We start from the raw sequence: 21,917 nt of genomic DNA on the forward strand, positions 1-21,917 counted from the left end.
GAATAAGTTCAAGTCCAATATATATGAAAGTTTGACGCATGGACAAATGCAGGATGGTGGAATATATTCGCCAAGGTGGAGTTTGTTGGAGTTGTGTCGAATATAGTGTACAAGGTAGGTTACAGTTGGACTTCTAGTTGTATTGTGTTTAGATAGGATATGGAGTCGTGTTCAAGTAGGACACTTGTATCCTAGACCTCTCATATATAGTGGGGTAGACACACGATGTAACCTATGCCAACATAATAGCACCGGAACGCAGAGAAAGCCGGCGGCATGTGCCGGTGTCCAGGGTGACTGGGTGCGGTATTGTAGCGGTGTCATGGGGAGGAGCGCCCATAGTCAAGCCCCGAGGATGTAGCCATATCGGTGAACCTCGTTAACAAATCTCGGCGTTGTGCTTGTGTGATTGCTTGATCCTTAGATGATCAACAGTGCCTCGGATTTATTCTAACAGTTTCACCTGCGATACTCTAGCACCATTTCCAACAAACAAAACAACCCATCCTTTGGAAACAATCAACAACCAACTTCTAAGCCTTCAACAACTATCCTTTATCCTCACCAACAATGGCCTATCCACCTTCTTCTAGGCTAACAGTTGGATCCTGGACCAACCTTTATCCAATGCCTTCCCCGGTGATTGTTCAAAAAAGACATGGTCACAAGACCCCAAGGAAACCAGCTCCTGTAAAGACGAATTCTCATAGTGATGGCCAAGGTGGCATTAGAGTTGCACGAGCTAAATGATACCAACTGAAGTTAATATCAACAATACCGCCCAACCGTTACACAGATATAGTCAATATCTGCATAATTACTTCCTTCCCTGAAGTAGCTTTGTGCATTTTAAGACGATTCACCGATCACCGCTTGCACTTTGCGCAATAATGGTTGCTCCTCGCCATCGTAGAGCCGCACAGGTAGCAGAAGCAGTGCCCGCACCTGCAAATCAAATCAGAGGAAACAATAATTAGTTTGCACTTTGGCGCACATAAAAATTGACTGTTGGTGTGCAGGAGCGAAGGAGATTCAGTGATGAAGCTGCAGCTACCTGCAGGCGATGAAGGTGCAGCCGTCCACCCTCTCGACGTAGATCTTGCACTTGGGGCACCGCTGCCACTTGCTCTGCTGCGCCACCTTCCTCAGCAGCAGGTCCTCCCGCCCGCGCTCGTCGTCCCCGAGCCGCTGGAACTCGGCGCACTCCACCCCCTCGTGCCACGGCACCTTGCACTTCGCGCAGAACACCCGCTTGCAATGGGGGCACTCCACCTTGGCCGCCGCGTCGCCGTCGCCGTCCCCGGGGTCGTCGTCCACCAGCAGCGCCGAGCAGTCCTTGAAGGGGCAGTAGAACTTGAGCTCGCCGAGCGCCATGTCGCAGAGCGCGGCGCCCCACCTGTGGAACAGCGGCGCCGGGATCACGCGCCGGCACTCCTCCGGGTGCAGCACGCCGTCCTTGCAGCCCGGATCAGGGCAGCCGATGGCCAGCAGGTTCTCCTCGACCCTCGCGGCGATGTACTGCCGCACGCAGCCGGCGCAGAACGCGTGCCGGCACCCGGGGATGCGGAACCGCTCGACGCCGGGGACCGTCTCCATGCAGATCGTGCAGTCGAATTTCTTGGCGCTGTTGGAGCATTCGCCTTTCTCGAACAGCTTCCTCTTGCCGCTGGCGATGTCTTTGAGGAAGATCAAGCTGCAGCCATCATCGTCGTCTAGATCGATCACTTGAGGGGGGCTGTCGTCGTCCAAGTCGATGACTTGGCGCGTCTCTGGTTTCGACGGAGATGTGCTGGGATCAACAGGAAACAGGGGCAGCTCCGACCGTAGTTTGCGCCTCCCCTTGCGGTCAGGAATGGACCCTTCGGGGGTCCCGGCGACGGCGGTTCCGGAGGAGGAGGGGGCGGTGGCCTGGTCGCGAGAGGGGTCGAGGGAGAGGAGGATGGCCTGCTGGATCTGCATCTCCTCGCGGCTGCTGGAGGAGCCAAGGACTGTCACTTCGTCGTCCTCGTCGGACGAGATGTCGATGGGGCAGAAGGGATTGTCGGCCTTCGCGGCGGCGGAGGCGGAGGCGGAGGCGGAGGACGCCATGGCCGGCGACGGGTGGTGTCCAGCCAGAGGCGGCGCTGCTCTGCTTCCCATCCGTCGTTGGTTGTGGGCTGGGGCAGTTTCAAATTGGAGGAGATTGCGGGACGCGTGGACGGGTGCGATCTACTGATGCGAGAGAGAGAGGGGTGGGGGCTGGATTTTTGTTGGATGTGGTGAATCGGAATTAGGGCTCGCAAAAAACTCAAACGTCGCTCTCGCTCGCTCATCGGCTCGTAAAAGTAACGAGCCAAACACTCTCAGTTTCTCTTCTTGTATAACAAACTAAAAAAAAGTTATTCTTGTAACGATGCTCCTTTTTATTTATATTTATAGAAAAATAATAATGGTAAATGATTCTAACCGAGCACTGCCTAAGCCCCCTTGCTCATGCGCCACATGTCTAGTGAACCCCATGCAGCCTCTCCTCGTCTCGTTCTTATGGTTGCGTGACACCACCCGTCGTTCTCCCCTCTCATCTCCCCCTCCCCCCCCCCCCCCCCCCCCCTAACGTTTACCTTCGTAGTTTCATCACGCCGTCGTCCGCTCTCCCCTGACTTGTGTCTCACCATGTGTGTGGGGTGTCGCTGCTATGAGCAGGGACCAACACTGTCATTATAGGGATGCATGAAGCATAGACGTTCCGTGCTACAAAGTAGGACCACCGCGGCTGCGTCTCGGAATCTGGAACTGCTTCTGGTGCAGGCCCCTTCACCATTGTTTAGGTACACATTTTACATTCCGTGAAGTCTAAACTTTCTTATAATCAAAGTACAATGTGTCCTTCTCCAGCCGCTTATGATCCTTTCATCGTGTGGTTGCGTGACACAAAAGGGCCGGGCATCGAGAGCCCAGGATGGTACAATGTTCACCATCGCGCTCTCCCCTTGCTTTGAGAGGGGCTGTAGACTACTGTGGACGGGCTCTAGGTCGATACGGGCTAGCCATCCGCCCGATGATACTACAAGTTCGCCAACCAATGTTGCGGCCGGGTCAGACGGTGCTACAAGCCAGTGAAAGTGTCAATGGCGTGTTGCGACCGCCAATGGCGGGTGTTATGATTTTTTACCAAGGATGTTATGACTAGAGACAACAAATGTTGCGACCAGGTAGTTTTTTTCATCCTTGTTCCTACTAATAAAGTTGCGAGATCTAATGGTTTTGCGGGTAGCAATCGAGCAGCTGGCAAGGCATGTCTAGTGCTCTCCAAAAACAATTACATCGTGAGAACATATTCTTGTACATTCTACCCGGAAAAAATATATTCTTGGTACATTCAATCAACTCCGTCGAGTTTATGGAATTGCTCCATGTACAAGGCACACCCCTCGCTTCTAGTGGACTGAACTGGACTGTTGATAGGTCTTAATTTTGCAAACCTCACATGCAGTAAGAGAGAAACACGACTGGTATCTTTTACTCCCTTCGATCGGAAAAAAATGTCCCGGCTTTGAACTAAGGTTTGGAAAAAAAATGTCCCAGCTTTGAACTAAGGTTTGTTTTCCGATCAGAGAGGGAGTATCATTTAAATGGTAGAGTAATCATTTTTAGAGAATTTTAAACAGTAGCTATATAAGACGAAAGATACCCACACACACACGGGACTTAAAAACCTGTCTCCGATAGGAAAAACTAGCATAGCCCGCGCGGCGGCACGCCGCACCCGTCAATACGTTGTATCCATATGAAGTGTGTTTACTTTTTGAAACAAATGTTATTGGTTTAATATAAGAGAACCCTGTGCGTATGAAGATAAACTGGAAAGAGGCATATTCTTGGTATCATGCATGCTGCATGTTGCTAAACAAGGAAAATACATGTTGATACATCTCTAATAAGTTTCATAGGACAAAGGGTATGTTATGATGATAACTTCCTTCCGTTAGTTTATTTTTATTTTAGTATATGAAAGCACTCATTTTAAAAACCAAGTATATGAAGGCACCATTAGCCGAGGGAGTGTCATATCAGTAGTTAACATGATAAAGTTCATAAAGGGGGCAAACAATGTGTACGAACCTATGCTTGAATCAGTAATTTATGACCATATAGACTTCAGCTATACATCAAGATAATGTTTGTGTATATTGGAAGTACCAATTTTTATGTATACGAAAAAATACCAATAGTTACGCCCATCTGTTGCAGTTCTTTTTTCTGACTGGTGACTAACTTGCATTCATGACATAGCAATTGAAAAACATTTTCTCAGTAGCCAGGCAAAAGTAGAAAAACCCATGATGACGAAAGCACTATTATTTGAAACAAAAAATGCAACCATATAGACCAGGATACCATCGACCAACAAATGAAGACTCGGCAAAGATGGCATGCAAAAGGTAGTGCTAACTCAGCTATGTGTAGCGTAGATCATGCGGTACATGTGGTTGTTTCATAGAATTTTAAGAACTTAGCTGTTAATATATGAAAAATATACATGGTTAATATAGTTAAGACCTTTTAGGTACAAAAATTACAATAATCTGAACATTGAGTAAGCAAGATTGTAAGCCATATGTGATTTGAGTGGTAGCACAAAGCTTGCATCTTGGTCGTTCCTTCTCTCCCTTCCCTGTTTTTACTCTGTCACGAACATTTGGAAATTTTAACATTTGCATGTAGTTTCTGAACTGAACTTCTTGTAGGTAGACCATCTTGTTGTTGTCTATTCTAGATGTGTACAATAGCAAGAAAAAAATCATAGTAATGTACTACATTACAATACAATCAGATCTAAGAACCGGTATCCTGCATTGCACTATCATCAAAATAGCCGCTTCCTTCCTTGATCAAAATCATGTTGCCTATAAACAAATAGTTCAGGTAGTACAACAGCAAATGAGTTCCTGCCTTCCTAGGCAACTATGACGCAAACTTGTTAGGACTGCTTTCATATGCAACTCTGATGTTCCATTCATCTTTGGAACTGCTAATCTAGTTCTAGTTTGCATCAAATTGCACCAAGCTCTCACGACAGTTACACAGCCTAGGGAATTCTTCTAGGTTAGATCAACAATAACTTCATGCCATGCACCCTTTGAAGGGAAGAAAACTGACCAACCTGAAGTTGAAAAGCTACAATGTTTGCCAGTAACATGCAGTGAGAATCCATCCATCTCGTGCGACCCAGAGGGGCCCTTGTTTACAAATTTTCTCATATTCACCCTACAATAAAGTTCTTCCACAGTTATTCCAAATTTTTATTTCCTAAAAAAGAAAGCAAATAGCTTCAAAGGCAAAGAAAAGCAGAAAATATCCAATCGGATTAGTCACTTGGCAATAAAAACATCTTGCCTGGTATGTGGTGGGTGAAGGGGTTTCCTGACCAAGTTAAATCGACAACATGGCACCAGCACCTCGAAAAATCGTTTGCATAGTTTTGAGACCCTTGCTCTGGAGCATTACCTCTTATGCTTGTACGACAATCATTCGATCAACGAATGAAACAATGGAGCATACATATAGAAGTGTACAATATCAGGTGCATGTAAATGCAAACTAATGGAAAATAGAAATGGGATGATGAAGCAATGGGGTGCATATAAACAATTGCATCCTGGTTCCTGTGCACGGTTGCAATCTGTTAGGTATATCTCATAAAAAAATCAAGTTCTTATACCAACTTCTCCGTAGCAGATTAGAGCACAATAGTGCATTGAGAAGAGAAAATAAGTGGAATAAATAAGTAAACCACTAATGCTTACCAGCCTTGTGATGTTACTTAGTCCTCTGTGTTGGTCGGGGATAGATCAAACAGACGCTAATTTTGCTGGGTTTTGAAATCCACTGAACTTACAACAATCAAAGAAGGCTCACCGTGGTCTGAGAAGATTGCCTTCTATTTATCTGTAGCCTGCCCAGCTTGAGAAAAGTTTACATGAGGATAAATGGAGCATGACCTGTTCAGTATTTGGAGGAGTATATTCTACAAGGATACACATTCAAGATTTGTGAGGACAACACTTTAAGCCTACCGCAAAAAAAATCTTCAGCATCAAAACCATGCAAATTAATGGTGGATACACCAACTATTTTGGCCAACCGTATCTACTGTAGGGATTGGAATTATTTAAATTAAACCCAAAAACAGCGATAAGAAAAATTTAATCAAGATTATCATTTCAAGGCTATAGAACTACAACTAAAAACAACCGGTGTACAACTTGCGTTAGAATCATATATACCTAAGAGATTCATCCCCACTAACCTATTTATCTTAACATGCAGGCTATCCACATCAGCATCCAGCCACATCAGCGTTTCGTGACTGGCTTACAAGCAGGACCCACTACAGGGGCGTACAGATTTGACATATCAACTTTTTTTTGTTGCCACAAATATGAGCGTTCTAGAAGATAAACGAGCCATCTTCATATATACCTAAGAGATTCATCCCCACTAACCTATTTATCTTAACATGCAGACTATCCACATCAGCATCCAGCCACATCAGCGTTTCGTGACTGGCTTACAAGCAGGACCCACTACAGGGGCGCACAGACTTGACATATCAACTTTTTTTGTTGCCACAAATATGAGCGTTCTAGAGGATAAACGAGCCATCTCTCGAATCCTTTCCACTTCTTGAAACGTAAGCTACCTCCACGTCTTCTGTATCCCCATCCTTTCCATTCCCTGAAAAACCAAACTCCCTTCCTATTCTCCCCGTCATATTTGATCTCCTTCGACAAAGGCTGCCGCCGTTGAGCATCGAGGCTGCAACCAACACCACGATGAAGGTTGGTCTCACCACTCTCCTCCCGCAAGATCAACGCCTCCTCACAACGTAGCCCACATCGTCTACCTCATCTGAGCTGACTCCACATCTGTTGAGGAGTCGATCTGTGATCCCTTCTGTTTGCATAATCGATGTTCTTGGTCTGCAGTCACCTCTCCCCTCTTATACAGATCGGTGGAGCGGATGCCTTCAAATCTTCGGTACCCCCGATGGCCATGACTGTGCATCTGGCCTCGCTGGTCCTTCCGAAATCTAGAATTGACGGAAAGGAGCTGCAGCGACCCTTGCCAGCATTAGATTCGAAAGTGAGGAGCTAAGCCAACCCCTTTTGCAACCGCCGCCAGCCTTGCCCCCTTCCCGATCTTCTTCAAAATTTCGCCTAGATGCAGGTGCCGCCCAATGGAAAGGTGAGAAAACATATGATATTTTTGTTTTCTGTTAAGTCCATGGAAGATTTGACCCAAATTTTTGTCGAGTGTTGTGGAATCTTGATCATGTAGCAGATCCCGTAATTAATTTTTGTGAAGAGATTGTGTTCAGAATTTTAGCCAAGGGATTTTGGATACTGCCCCCATTGTTGCAACACAGTTGGAAACAAGCAAGTAATTGTGTTTGCTTAATTCTTGGTTCATCACACCGATGAGCAACAAATTGATAATTGGATTAGCATGGTTGTATTGTTTTATCCCTTTGTCATTGCTGTTTTATAGGATGTTGAAAGTAAACAACAATGATGATTTTTTTTCCTTATAAGCAAGGATTTGGTACAGTATCAGGTAATGATCTATTCTTGATACTGCTATGGCAAAAGCACTAATACAGATTAATTAATCTACACATCATGCCATCATAGTTTTATTCATGATGTGCATGTTACATTTTAGTAAACGTATTTACTTTCATGATGCCATATAGTGATTTTACTACAGATTGTGATCAACAAGGTTCATGTTGTGTGTGTTTGTAAATTTTTCTTCCAGTTTTTATGGGATCATTACAGTGTTATGTACCACATAGTGTATTTGTCTATAAATTGTGTTAGACAGTTGGCATCTGACGTTTGAATACAATATTTAAAACAATATTTCCTTTCTGTTTCCTTCTTCCCATTAGGTGAAATAAGCATATTTTATATTGCCTTAGCTATCTTACCATGATTTGCTGAACCTTTTGTTTGTAGAAATCCATGACAGATGATTTATAGCACATCTGAACTTCCCTGTACTTTAGAAATTGGCGAATCATGTGTATCTTGAAGATGCTTCTATATTTCCCTTCCAGATTTCCAGCGTGGATGGTTAAACGTTGAGAAGTTTATAAGGATTTTCTCTACTTGGTTGCTTTTGAAATTCTAAGCATGTTTAATTAGCTTCAAGAGGTATAATATTCTAAACTCTGAAGCCTCTTACTATCTTGGTCCACCTTTTTCTCATAATGTGGCTTGCAAAGAATTAGAAATCTTGATTGTTTATAGTGGGATTCATAAGTGAGGATCATTGAGCTACTAAGATGATATGCTTTTACTCTTATGGTGTCTAAGTCACTACATGCAAATTTTTGTACGTTCTTTTGTGGTCAGCGTGTGTCACCATAACTTTTGCAATCTTCTACGGTGTCGCTTCATGTTGTAACCTAAAAGTGCACATAATTTATCACTTCAGGTTGTAGTCGTGTTACATCTTGTAGATTATGTTTGACCTTCTCAACTCATTTTTTCGTGAAAGTTCCACCAAATTGTTGCAGTTTTTCTTCCGCTCTTCATATTAGAAGACACGACTTATTTGAGTCCAAACAGAAAGAAGTTAATTGGCCATGTTGTACTGCGAAACAAGAAACCCCTTCCACTTAAGCATTATACACACAACCATCATTTTGAACTTGGTGATCAACTAAATATATCAATTGTTTAGCAGCTATACTTAGTTTTGATTGCACAAGCTAGCAACCTACCCAAATGTGTCAAAACAGTCTCATTCAGACTTATGCAAACCTCTAAATTTTATCAATAAAACATCCGGCAACAACATCCCGCAGCAACGCGCGGGGAATCGTCTAGTTAAATAAGAAGCATGGTTGATTAATTAGTGAGAATGGATTAAATATGAGTACCCACAACCTCAAGTGTGCACCCAGCCACCCAGGTCAATAGAAGCAAACACGGACACACGCACCCACCATGCAGCACGCACACAAACACACTCAGCATACTGCGCACTGCACCAAGCCATGCATCACACACTGACACACGATACAGCGGCAGCACGCGAGCCGTGCACGCACGCTATGCAGCGGCAGCCCGCGCAAGCGGGAAGCATGCGACGCATCGCACAGGCTGGTAGAACGCACGGCCTAGAGAGCGGGGGTGAGGCAGCCGCCATGCGAGCTCTGTGCTGAAGTTCACATGGAGAGAGGGTGACAGGGAGCTGGAGCGCCTCCTTGCGTCGTTTTCGACAGAGCGCTGGGTTGGATAGGCTCCAGGTGCCGACGGGTTGGGCGAGCTCAAGGTCAAAAACGCCGTCCTCGGCGTCGACACGGCAGAAGCTGTCCCTTCTTGGAGTCCAGAGAGCTCAGGTCGTGGGAGGCACCCGCCCGGTCCTCTGCAGTACGCAGCTCCTCGGCAAACGCGGCGCGTAGCCTGTCCTAGCAGTAGGCAGCGACCTGAGCACCACCATGCCCGTGGTACATGGCGACGAAGTGTCGCGGGGAGGCGGAATGAGGTCGCTGATATGATAGAAGCGGGGGACGACGGCAATGGCGTCCTCTATCTCCGGGCAACGTCCGCAGAAGGACTCGAGAGTGGAGAGTCGAGACTGGAGAAGCTCCTGCATGCGCCACCGGGGACCGTCGCGGTGTCGGCGGCAACCGCAGACATGACGTGGAAAGGAGAGTGGGCGGTCTGGCATCGGCGGAGGCGAAGAAGAGGCCCTCGAATCGGCAGAGGCGACGTAGCAGGTGCTCCCTCACAGGGGCGGAGCCAGGAGGGACGAGCAGGGGCCTGCCCCCTCCCCCCCCCAACGATCAACAATTTTAGTAGAAGCAACTAGTAATTATCAACAAGATTCGATCAATGTATGTACTCGGCCCCCCTATACTCGAATCCTGGCTCCGCCACTGCTCCCTCAGGCGGACCGCGGACCCCTCTTCGTCCGGCCGGCGTCCCAACGATGAGGACGCAGCAGGCTATCCGGGTGCACGGCCGTCGCCGCGCGCGTCAACCTCCGTAGCCAGCCACTACTGACGCTCGGCTTGCTGCCGGTGACGCCCATCTCCAAAGCCGGCAACCAGAACGCCCATAGCCCCACCAATGGCCGACTCCAGGTCCTCGGCCCTGACGTCGCTCGCCACGTGCAGGCCGTTCTGCGTCGGAAATCTTCCCCAGCCGGCGATGAAGCGGTAGGCCTCGTTGCAGCCCAGCTTCTTACAGCCGAGCACGGTCCCGTCGCGGCGGTCGTAGGCGGTAGGCCTGCACTCGCACGCACGGCTTCTCTTCCGCCGTCAGGGCACTAGTAGAAAAAGGGTCTAAGCACATTAGTGCCGGTTTGTATTTGAGCCGGCACTAATGTATACATTAGTGCCGGTTCCAACGGCTAGCCGGGCCGCTTTCATTAGTACCGGTTCGTGACGAACCTTTAGCACCGGTTCGTGCCACGAACCGGTACTAATGAGAGTGGTGGCAGGATGTTGTCAGACAGGTGCCCCTCCAGCCCCTTTAGTACCGGTTCTTGGCACGAACCGGTACTAAAGGTCGTCCTACATAGACCCTTCGTCCACCCGAGCTCACTTTGTTCTTCCCCTTTCCCCTCTCCTCTCTGTTCTTCCCCTCTTCCTCTCGAGCTCATCACACATTTTGCCCAAAATTTGTCAAGATTTGAAGGCCCCCATCCATTCAAATGATCACAAAGGTTAGCAACTTTGTCCTTTCATCTCTCATTGCTAGATTAGCTCTTGCAATGCTTTATATAGTGATTAATTTGTGAGTTTAGTAATTTGGGAGGATATATATATATGTGCTAGTATTTGATTTATATGCAATTTGAGGTAAAAAATAACACTTAGTTTGCATATGTAGGTGTGGTTTACTTAGTGCCTTCTAAATCTCCATCGTAGCCACCGTCGATCGCCCGCACCGTCCCGTCGCCGGCACCACCTTGTGGTGAGCCTCTAGTTCATGAAATTTTATATAAAAATTGATGTTTGTGTGATTTGGATATATAGTTACTCGTATAATTATCTTACCCGTACGTTGTTTGTTATACATATAGTGCCATGGTTTTGATATCCGTCCCCGTTAGCCCTAGTCCTTGTTTTGATTCGGATGTGGTATGTATATTCTCTTTTAAAACTAGTTGCATTTCGTGTTTATGACAAATTATGCCCATCAAGTTGACATAGAAATTTTTTCTAGGAGGTATGTGAACCGGAAATTCCAACCGACCCTATTGCCGAGAGGTTAAATTTAGTTGAAAGAGAAAACAAGTACTTGAAAGAAAAATTGAAAAGAATTGAGGGGGAGAAGATGGAATTGGAGTTGCATGTTGCCGATGTCGTCGATGATCACAAGATGAAGATGGAGAAAATGCGCTTGAAGATTAGAAAGATTAGAAAATATGCCATCGATAGTGAGGCTTGGTATCATTATGCTGTTGGATCCATTGTTACCTTAGTTGCGATCTTGATCGTATTTGTTGTTGCATTTAAATGCTTTAACTAGAGAGTTATTTGTTTGTTGCATTTAAGTGTTGTATGAACTTTATGTATGAACTTGTATTAATTTGGTCTATTCGGTGTTGTGTAATGAAGATGAGCCGGCAATGGATGTACGATGACCGATGCTCTCCCCAGTTCGTTGAGGGCGTGCATACTTTTCTGCTTGCGGCTGAGGCAAACAAGCGGGCGGATGGTTTTATGCTTTGTCCATGTGCTCGCTGTAAGAATGGTCACAATTACTCTACGTCAAGAACCATTCACGTCCACCTGTTTAAGTCCGGTTTCATGCCCCATTATAATGTTTGGACCAAGCATGGAGAAATAGGGGTTATGATGGAAGACAATGAAGAAGAAGAGGACGACGACAGCTATCCTGGCCATGGGTTCCCTGAATACGATGATACAACAATGGGGAAGAAGCTGAGCCGGTAATGCGGGAAGAAGCTGAGCCGGCAATACGGGAAGAAGCTGAAGAAGAGGCATCAGATGAGCCCGTTGATGATCTAGGTCGGGCCATTGCCGATGCAAAGAGAAACTGCGCAAGTGATTTGGAGAAGAAGAAGTTGCAGCGCATGTTAGAGGATCACAAAAAATTGTTGTACCCGAATTGCGTAGGTGACAAGAAAAAGCTGGGCACCACACTGGAATTGCTGCAAATGGAAGGCAGAGAATGGTGTATCTGACAAGGGATTTGGAAAGTTGCTGGTAATGATAAAGGATATGCTTCCAAAGGACAACGAATTGCCCGAGAGTACGTACGAAGCAAAGAAGGTTGTCTGCCCTCTAGGGTTAGAGGTGCAGAAGATACATGCATGCCCTAATGATTGCATCCTCTACCGCGGTGAGTACGAGGATTTGAACGCTTGCCCGGTATGTGGTGCATTGCACTATAAGATCAGCCGCGATGACCCTGGTGATGTCGAGGGCCGGCGCCCCAGGAAGAAGATTCCTGCCAAGGTGATGTGGTATGCTCCTATAATACCATGGTTGAAACGTTTGTTCCAAAACAAAGAGCATGCCAAGGCGATGCGATGGCACAAAGAAGACCGTAAGAAAGACGGAAAGTTGAGAGTACCCGCTGACGGGTCACGGTGGAGAAAAATCGAAAGAAAGTATGGGAAGGAGTTTGCAGATGACGCAAGGAGCGTATGGTTTGGTCTAAGCGCAGATGGCATTAATCCTTTTGGGGAGCAGAGCAGCAACCATAGCACCTGGCCTGTGACTCTATGTTTGTATAACCTTCCTCCTTGGTTGTGCATGAAGCGGAAGTTCATTATGATGCCAGTGCTCATCCAAGGCCCTAAGCAACCCGGCAACAACATCGATGTGTACCTAAGGCCATTTATTTGAAGAACTCTTACAACTGTGGAACGGAACAGGTGTACGTGCGTGGGATGAGCACATGGGGGAAGAATTTGACCTAAAGGCGTTGCTGTTCGTGACCATCAATGATTGGCCTGCTCTCAGTAACCTTTCAGGACAGACAAACAAGGGATACCGTGCATGCACGCACTGTTTGGACGATACCGACAGTATATATTTGGCTAATAAGAATGTGTACCTGGGACATCGTCGATTTCTTCCGAGCAGGCATCCCGTAAGAAAGAAAGGCAAGCATTTCAAAGGTGAGGCGGATCACCGGACGAAGCCTCGCCACCGTACTAGTGCTGATGTACATGATATGGTCAAGGATTTGAAGGTGGTCTTTGGAAAGGGTCCTGGTGGACAACCTGTTCCGAATGACGCTGACGGACGCGCACCCATGTGGAAGAAGAAATCTATATTTTGGGACCTGCCCTATTGGAAAGACCTCGAGGTCCGCTCCGCAATCGACGTGATGCACGTGACGAAGAATCTATGTGTGACCCTGCTTGGCTTCTTGGGCGTGTATGGGAAGACAAAAGATACACCTGAGGCACGGGAGGACCAGCAACGTATGCTCGGAAAAGACGGCATACATCAGGGTCATGCAAGCTACGCTCTTACCAAAGAAGAGAAGGAAATCTTCTTTGAATGCCTGCTCAGTATTAAGGTACCGTCTGGCTTCTCGTCGAATATAAAGGGAATAATAAACATGGCAGAGAAAAAGCTCCAGAACCTAAAGTCTCATGATTGCCACGTGATTATGACGCAACTGCTTCCAGTTGCATTGAGGGGGCTTCTACCGGAAAACGTTCGATTAGCCATTGTGAAGCTATGTGCATTTCTCAATGCAATCTCTCAGAAGGTAATCGATCCAGAAATCATACCAAGGTTACAGAATGATTTGGTGCAATGTCTTGTCAGTTTCGAGTTGGTGTTCCCACCATCCTTCTTCAACATCATGACGCACGTCCTAGTTCACCTATGCGAAGAGATTAACATTTTGGGTCCTGTATTTCTACACAATATGTTCCCCTTTGAGAGGTTCATGGAAGTCTTAAAGAAATATGTTCATAACCGTGCTAGGCCAGAAGGAAGCATCTCCAAGGGCCGTCAAAATGAGGAGGTCATTGAGTTTTGTATTGACTTTATTCCTGACCTTAAGCCGATTGGTGTTCCTGAATCGCGGCATAAGGGCAGACTGGATGGAAAAGGCACGCTAGGAGGGGAACAAATAATATGTATGGACGGACATTCTCTCGCTGAAGCACACTACACAGTTCTACAGAATTCCGCCTTGGTGGCTCCGTATATGGATGAACACAAGAATTTGCTACGCTCCAAACACCCGGAGCGGTCTGATGACTGGATTACACGTGAACAAACTAGGAGTTTCGCCAGCTGGTTGCAAGCACGTACCATGCATGACACCTCTATTGAAGATGACCTGTACTTGTTGTCCCAGTTACCATCTTCGAATATAATGACTTTCAAAGGGTACGAGATAAATGGTAATACATTTTACACGATCGCCCAAGATAAGAAGAGCACCAACCAAAACAGTGGTGTCCGCTTTGATGCAGAAACCAAGACGGGAAAGGAAACATATTATGGTTATATACAGGACGTATGGGAACTTGACTATCGACGTGGTTTGAAGGTCCCTTTGTTTCGGTGCAAATGGGTCAATATGACACGAGGCGGGGTAACGGAAGACCCGCAGTACGGAATGACAACAGTGGATCTCAACAATCTTGCGTATGCAGACGAACCATTCATCCTAGCCAATGATGTGGCACAGGTTTTCTATGTGAAGGACATGTCTACCAAGCCAAGAAAAAGAAAAGATAAGGAAGCGAATGCATCATACGATGAGCCAAAGCGGCACATAGTTCTTTCTGGGAAGAGAAACATCGTGGGAGTGGATGACAAGACAGACAAGTCAGAAGATTATGAAAAGTTTGATGAAATTGCTCCATTCACAGTGAATATTGACCCGAGCATCCCGTTAAATGATGAAGATTTTCCATGGCTACGACGCAAAAGGACACACGCGAAGAAAAAGTTTCACACCCAAAGATCTGGGATGTGATCGGCTTAACTATCATCACTTTCTTCTGTGTTTCACACCCAGGAGGGAATCTCTGTAATAGTTAGGGTAGCTAGTTATGTGTTTTGGCATTTGAAACGCGAAGAAATTTTATGTGCAAGCAAATTCTTTCATGCATTTACTGATTTTTTCAGCTAAATGACCCTGAAATTGAAAAGCATTTCAAATGAACTCAGAAAAGGATGAAAGTTGGTATGATATCATAATTTCACCCACATAGCATGTGCAAAAAAGTAGAGAGGGTTACCGCAAAAACTGGATGCACTTCGTGTACAAAATGGACAATCTGTTTCGAAGTATCAGGGTTTCGGACGAAAACTCATCCGTTACAAAGGCATTTCATTTTTTAAATAACCTAAACATTACCAAATTGAATATAATGATAAAACACACTAATATTAAACATAAGAAAAAAGAATCACTGAAAAATCTATTTTCAAAGTTAAGTTATTCACAAAAATAAATAAAGCAAAAAAATAAAAAAAAAAGCCCACCTACTGGGCCACAGCGGCCTGCATACGATTAGAAACCCAAATTCAAGTTGGGCCAGGATGCAGGCCCGCTAGCCCAGTAGGCCCAACAGGGCATCGCAGAAGAGGTAGGCCCAGTAGGCCTGCTTAAGAGAGGAGCTCGAGACAGCAGCGACGGCGGGGCTTATAAGCAGGTGCGAGTGCCCCTCGGCTAGCAAGGTGGGACTAAACTTTTGTGCCCCTCGCTTGGCAGCGCACACCCTTTAGTACCGGGTCGTGGCACCAACCGGTACTAAAGGGGGGGCCTTTAGTACCGGTTGGAGCCACCAACCGGTACTAAAGGGGGTCGCTTCCCGCCGCTTGGGCTAGCCAAAACAGACCTTTAGTACCGGTTGATGGCTCCAACCGGTACTAAAGGTGGGTTCTATATAAGAAAACACTTCAAAATTTCGTCAGTTTCTCATCTCTCCGTCTGCTTCTTCTCCTCTGCACCGTCGCCCGCCGCCCCCGCCGTCTCCATATCCCTCGTCGCCGCCCCCGTCGCCGCCCCGTCCCCATCGTCGCCGCCCCGTCGTCCCGTCCCCGTCGTCACCGCTGCCCCGTCCCGGCCGCGTCGTCACCGTCCCCGTCGTCGTCGCCGCCCCGGCCCGTACGTCCCCGTCCCCGTCGTCGCCGCCCCGTCGTCGCCGCGCCCGTCGCCGTCCCCGTCGCCGCGCGCCCCCCGTCCCCGTCCCCGTCGCCGCGCGCCCCCCGTCGCCTCTCGCCTCGCCGGCCGGTGAGCGCGCACACACACATACATTTTTAGTTATAGATTTTTCTGTTTTTCAGAAATTGTTAGACATTTTTCTGTTTTTTAGAAATAGTTAGAAATGTTATAATTGTTGGAATAGTTAGAAATGTTAGAATTGTTAGAAATGTTAGAATTTTTTTCTGTTTTTTAGTTATAGAAATAGTTATAAAAAAGTTAGAATTGTTAGAAATTTTTCTGTTTTTTAGTTATAGAAATAGTTATAAAAAAGTTAGAATTGTTAGAAATTTTTCTGTTTTTTAGTTATAGAAATAGTTATAAAAAAGTTAGAAATTTTTCTTTTTTTAGTTATAGAAATATTAGAAATGTTATCGAAATGTTAGTTATATATAGCATTGTTAGAAATGTTATAGAATGTTAGAAATTTTAGTTATCAAAATCCAATAATTAAAAAAATGTTACTTTTTGCGGGCATACAGCTAGTATTTGTTGTCGACGCCCGGCCCGCATCCTCGCCGTCGACACGTCCGCGACGACGTCCAGCTGACCCATGTCCGGGACTGGGCTCCGCCGGGCTGGCACTGGGAGGTGCTGCTTGGAGGGGCGCGTCGCTTGATGAGGAACCCGGCCCCTGGTCCCGTCGTCGACCCTGATCTCGTTTGGTGGCGTTCGCGTGGGCCAGTTTCGGTGCGGAGGGAGCCGGCCCCGCTGGAGGTGGTACGTCGTCGTGTCAGGGAGGAGGACGAGCACGTCCATCGCTACATGGTTGCGTTAGAGGGCGGCAGGTTCTCCAATACCTGGCAGTTTCTTCAGGGATCTCACTTAAGCTATGATCCTGTGAGGGTTCCTTCTCTTTGGGTGTCCACCGCCCCCGCCGCAGGAACCGCGAGTGTCCTAGATTCTTCTGTAGTATTCGATCTTTATTAGCTACCTAGCCAGTGATGTACTTGATATATAATATTCAAGACGATGTATTCGAGATTATATATTATTCGAGACGATATATTCGAGATTATATCTATTATTCGAGACGATGTATTTGAGATTATATCTATTATTCGAGACGATGTATTCGAGATTATATCTATTATTCGAGACGATGTATTCGAGATTATATCTATTATTCGAGACGATGTATTCGAGATTATATCTATTATTCGAGATGATGTATTCGAGATTATATCTATTATTAGAGACGATGTAATTTGAATACTAAGTTGTTTTATATTTCTTTTGGCATAGTTAAATAAAAGCTATGGCGGACAATACCAACAGAGAGGGAGAACAGACCATGTTCGATATAATACGCGGGCCAGATGATGATCAGAATGAAGAAGATTATGACGGCTCTGAATTTCTAAACAACACCGGAGAGGGTGATATGATATTCGATCACGACGACCGAGAAGATGAAGTCATGAACTACGACGAAGAACATGTTGATCCTGAAACAACAAACACCGGTGAGGTATATATATTTATATAAGCAGGAATCTGGTGATCATCGCATGTTTTAAATGAGTTGAAGATATATTAACGAATCGATCTTTCTTCTTTCAGCCATCCGGATCGAGCAAATCTTCAGGCAAAAGGACGAAACGAGGCCCGAACAAAAAGTTGAAGGAGGGCGTAAAGTACAATATCGAGGCATTCAAACCTAATGGCGAACCATTAGCGCCTAAGAAGATTGCGGACAAGTTCGTTCGTCAGTGCGGAGTTCTTGTGAAGGACCAACTCCCGATCTCCCTTCAAGAATGGAGAAAGCCAGCAAAGCCACGTCCAAATGTTACTTTTGTCGACGAGAATAAAAAAAACTGCTTTGGGATACTCTCATGGAACATTTCACCCTACCAGATAATTTCACAGAAGCAGATATGCGGAAAGTCAAGGACGCTGCTTTTAGGAAGATGGTGGTTGCATTCAAGAACCACAAGAGAACGACGTGGGAGAACTACGTCAAGGGAGGAAGGAAGACTCCAGTATTCGAGGGGATACTAGAGAATCAAAGTGCTCATTGGGACGATTTCGTGAAATTCAAGGATTCAGAATTAGCTAAGGAACGGTCGAGAATAAACAAGAAGAATGCTGAAAAAAGGATAAGTTCCATAAGCTGGGGCCAGGTGGCTACGCGGTGGCAATGCCTAAGTGGGATAAGTCTGAGAAAGAGATGGAGGATGCAAGTATCACTCCGGTTACTAAGAGCTGCCCCCCCAGGTGCAGGACTTGGTTCTATGCGCATGGGGGGGAGTTGGACCCGAAGACAGGCAATGTTTCGACGAAGGCATGTCTGAACGGAGCCGATGATGCGCTACTTGTTGCAATAGAAGAGGCTCGATCGGGGGTGTTCCAGCCCAACAGAGAGAACGACGAGCTTACGCGTGCCTGGGAAATCCTGAACACCCGGGAAGAACACGAGGCAAGGGCGCTATTCCGTGGTATGAGGGGTTTTCAGACTGGAACGCCGACTACAGAACCCGTGCGAGAAAGAAGATTGCGGAGGAGAAGAAGAGGAAGATGGAGGAGGAGCAGAGGAAGCTCGACTATGAACGCCTTCAAGGCCTAGAAGCAAGTCAAGCGGAATTGGTAGCTAAATTCCAGCGGCAGCAGGAGCAGATCGACTCACTTAGCCAGTAAAGGGGGTCTCAGCAGCTGCAGCAGCTAGCGGATGATGCAGCATTGGATACCACCGCCCCATCCATGCCGAGAAGCAGCGTGGGTTCCGCCCCGGGCGATGCAGTAGTGCTGGATAGATACCCCGTGGATGACATCACGGAGAACACTAACTGCGAGCTACACTTCAAAATGAAGAACATATCCATGAAGGTGGCAGACGCCGTTGCTTTTTCAAATTCCCCCGAGGCAACCTTCCATTGCAACCCGATTCCAGCGGGCTATGCTCGTGTCTTGGTTGATGAGGTGGTGGACCAATATTCGGGGCTAGAGCTTGACATTCCTGAAGGTGACGAGGAGCACACACTCGAAGATGCCAAACATCATATCATCCTATGGAGAAAGGATTGCATCATTTTTCGAAGGCCACCGACACCGCGTCACCCGACTCCTCGTCGAAGTCCGCTACCGAGTCAGCAGACTCCCGCTCCTCCAAGTCCAACGCGTGAGGCCACTCCTCCTCCTCCAAGTCCGGCAAAGTGTCAGGCCACTCCTCCTCCAAGTCCGACACAGCGTCAGACGTCCACTCCTCCTCCAAGTCCGGCACAACCTCAGGCCACTCCTCCTCCAAGTCCGGCACAGCTTCAGGCCACTCCTCCTCGTCCAACTCAGCCCCGTCAGCCGTCTCCGCCGCCTCAGCAATCGCAGAAGAGACACCCCGCAGCTATGGTGCGTAGCGGTACCAGTCGAGGTCATAGTACAGGAAGTACAGGTGGAGGCAAGCGATATAAATATGGTCCAAACCTCACTACTCCTCTTCCTGTGAGGGCTTACGACAGGACCGAGGAGCAAACCAATGCCATAGTGCGGGCAGAAGTCGACGCCCATTTTGGACCGAAACCGCCACCGCCGCCAAGGGAGAAAGTGCCTGTGGAAGTAGTTGACCACTTCATTCGTATGGCTCAACCACCAGCTCCTAAGCCTGTTGACACAGACTATGAGCGCCACATTAGGAAGTTACATCGACAACGTCTACAGAAGGAGGCGAGCTCGAGCTCGAGCAAACAACAAGCAGCTGTCAAAAAATGTGAGAAAATCGTTGTCCAGCTGGAAGAACAGGCGGCGCAATCGACCCCCCCCCCCCCGCTTGTTGTGCCGCCAACAACACGTGACAGTACGCGCGCCCAATATTATTGTGGGCAAACAGTTTACGTTCCCGAGGTGGGCGATGTGGTAATAACCCAGGAGCATATAATGCATGCTGAAGAACTCAAGATCACTGTTGGACAACTCCTTGAGATCGAGGACATGTCTGTGATTACAGAGGAGGAAATAAAACGGAAATATGTCCGGGGCCAACCTTTGGTCGAGCCAGAAGATGTCAAGAAGCTCCCAACGAGAATGTATGAATTGCATCAATGGTACATGGACATTATCAAGAGATCCGATCGAGAGTCCGTCATGGTGTATGTCAAGAAGGATCATTACTACCATGAGAAAGTTGTGGCCGTTGAGTATTCTGAACTGTTTCAGTTATACAATCAAGACACACTTGACAAATCTATCGTCAGTTGCTATTGTCTGTAAGTGATTTCTTTCTGTAATTTAAGTCTCAAGCTAGCTGTAGTGATCCTTTTGATCAATCATTACCTGTAATTATCCTCGCTATATTTTTTTCTGTGGTATTATGCAGAATGAAGATGTATGAAATGAGAAAAAATGGACGCTATGGCATTGGGTTCATTGAACCAAACGCCGTTAATGAATACACATGGAAAATGAACAAGTATTATGAAAAGCAGGTAGAGGACATCATGCTAGAGTTCTTGAAGCGCCTCAAATACAATGATGATATACTACTTCCTTACAACTTCCAGTGAGTCACACATTCTTGTACTACAAATTCTCTGTTTTTGCCTACTAGCTAACTACATGTTTTTGCTTACATATATATGCCCGCTTAATTAAGACATGCAAACGTGTGTGCATGCAGATTTCACTGGATCTTGTGTATCATTAAAGTTGACGCCGGAACAGTTAAAATACTGAACTCGCTACTCAAAGCAAATAGTGACTACAACATCTTGTATGGGATAGTCAACAGGTAATTTCAATCATTATTAACTATATATCTCGGCCTATTTAGTTCGTCATTTCATGATATGAACTATTTAATAACCCCTTTATTTATTTTCTTTGTCGGCGGGTAGGGCTTGGGTAAGGTTCATCAGCGTCACGGAAGGCGAATGAAAACCATAGCTGAAATGGTTTCGATCCAAGGTAAGTAATTAAGTATTACTAGCTAGCTAGCTAGCTGCCATCTCTTTAATTATCATGCTTGATTAATTATTATCTGATCAAATTAAATTCCATTCTCGTAATAAAGGCCCTGAAGCAGGCGCAGGGGACTGATCTGTGTGCATTCTGCGTTTGCGAGAACATTCACATGATGGCGTCCGAAAGGAGCAGATCTCAAAGACAGGAATGGGTACACTTGTCAGAACACTATTCACAATTTTTACACCATTATCGATATCTAGTCACACAACTAATACACATGCATATTGATCTCCTTCTTAACAGTTCAAAGAGGTGCGGGACAAGCTCCTAGAAACGGAGCGCGTAGAAGCACTTCAAGAGGAAATAGCGGGATTTTTGCTCGACCAGGTCATAAATCCGAAGGGAGAATACTATTACCCGCTACCGCCCCCATCGAACAGGTCATGAACCACTTCCAATTGTCATCGTGCTCCGAAGGCACCAATTAGGCTAATGCCACTGGCTCCGAAGGCAACATGCATATGTAGGAAAAATTGTATATAGCTATACATGTGTGTATGTGTAAATTAATATGGTGGTTTGTGAGACATTGATGATATATATATATATGATTGGTTCTACTAAATTTTTTATTTATATATATACATATATATGCATAACGTGTACAATGTGTAGTACCGTAAAATACCAGCAAACGAAAAAGAATTAAAATGGAAAACACAAAATTAAATGAAAAAAAAATCATAAAATCAAAAACCCCCCAAACATTTTAATACCGGTTGGTGTTACCAACCGGTAATAAAGTGCTCC

At 46.2% G+C, this 21,917-nt stretch overlaps 1 protein-coding gene and 1 long non-coding RNA gene across 2 annotated transcripts; one reads left to right on the forward strand and one right to left on the reverse strand.

The window, feature by feature from the left end:
* Positions 1 to 240: 240 nt before the first annotated feature.
* LOC125556119 (uncharacterized) lies at positions 241 to 2,198 on the reverse strand. Its single transcript, XM_048718907.2, has 2 exons — positions 1,055 to 2,198; positions 241 to 945 (listed from the first exon to the last, which is right to left on the reverse strand). The coding sequence occupies exons 1-2, from the start codon at positions 2,137 to 2,139 to the stop codon at positions 867 to 869; spliced, it is 1,164 nt and encodes a 387-aa protein (XP_048574864.1). The 5' UTR covers positions 2,140 to 2,198; the 3' UTR covers positions 241 to 866.
* A 4,510-nt stretch (positions 2,199 to 6,708) lies between these two features.
* LOC147971755 (uncharacterized) lies at positions 6,709 to 8,969 on the forward strand. Its single transcript, XR_015603336.1, has 3 exons — positions 6,709 to 6,821; positions 6,969 to 7,227; positions 8,102 to 8,969. It is a non-coding gene; the product is annotated as an uncharacterized LOC147971755 (long non-coding RNA).
* Positions 8,970 to 21,917: the final 12,948 nt, after the last annotated feature.

Source organism: Triticum urartu, chromosome 5A, assembly GCF_056163025.1.
Source record: "Triticum urartu cultivar PI428250 chromosome 5A, HENAU_Tu73, whole genome shotgun sequence".
Taxonomy (NCBI): Eukaryota; Viridiplantae; Streptophyta; class Magnoliopsida; order Poales; family Poaceae; genus Triticum; species Triticum urartu.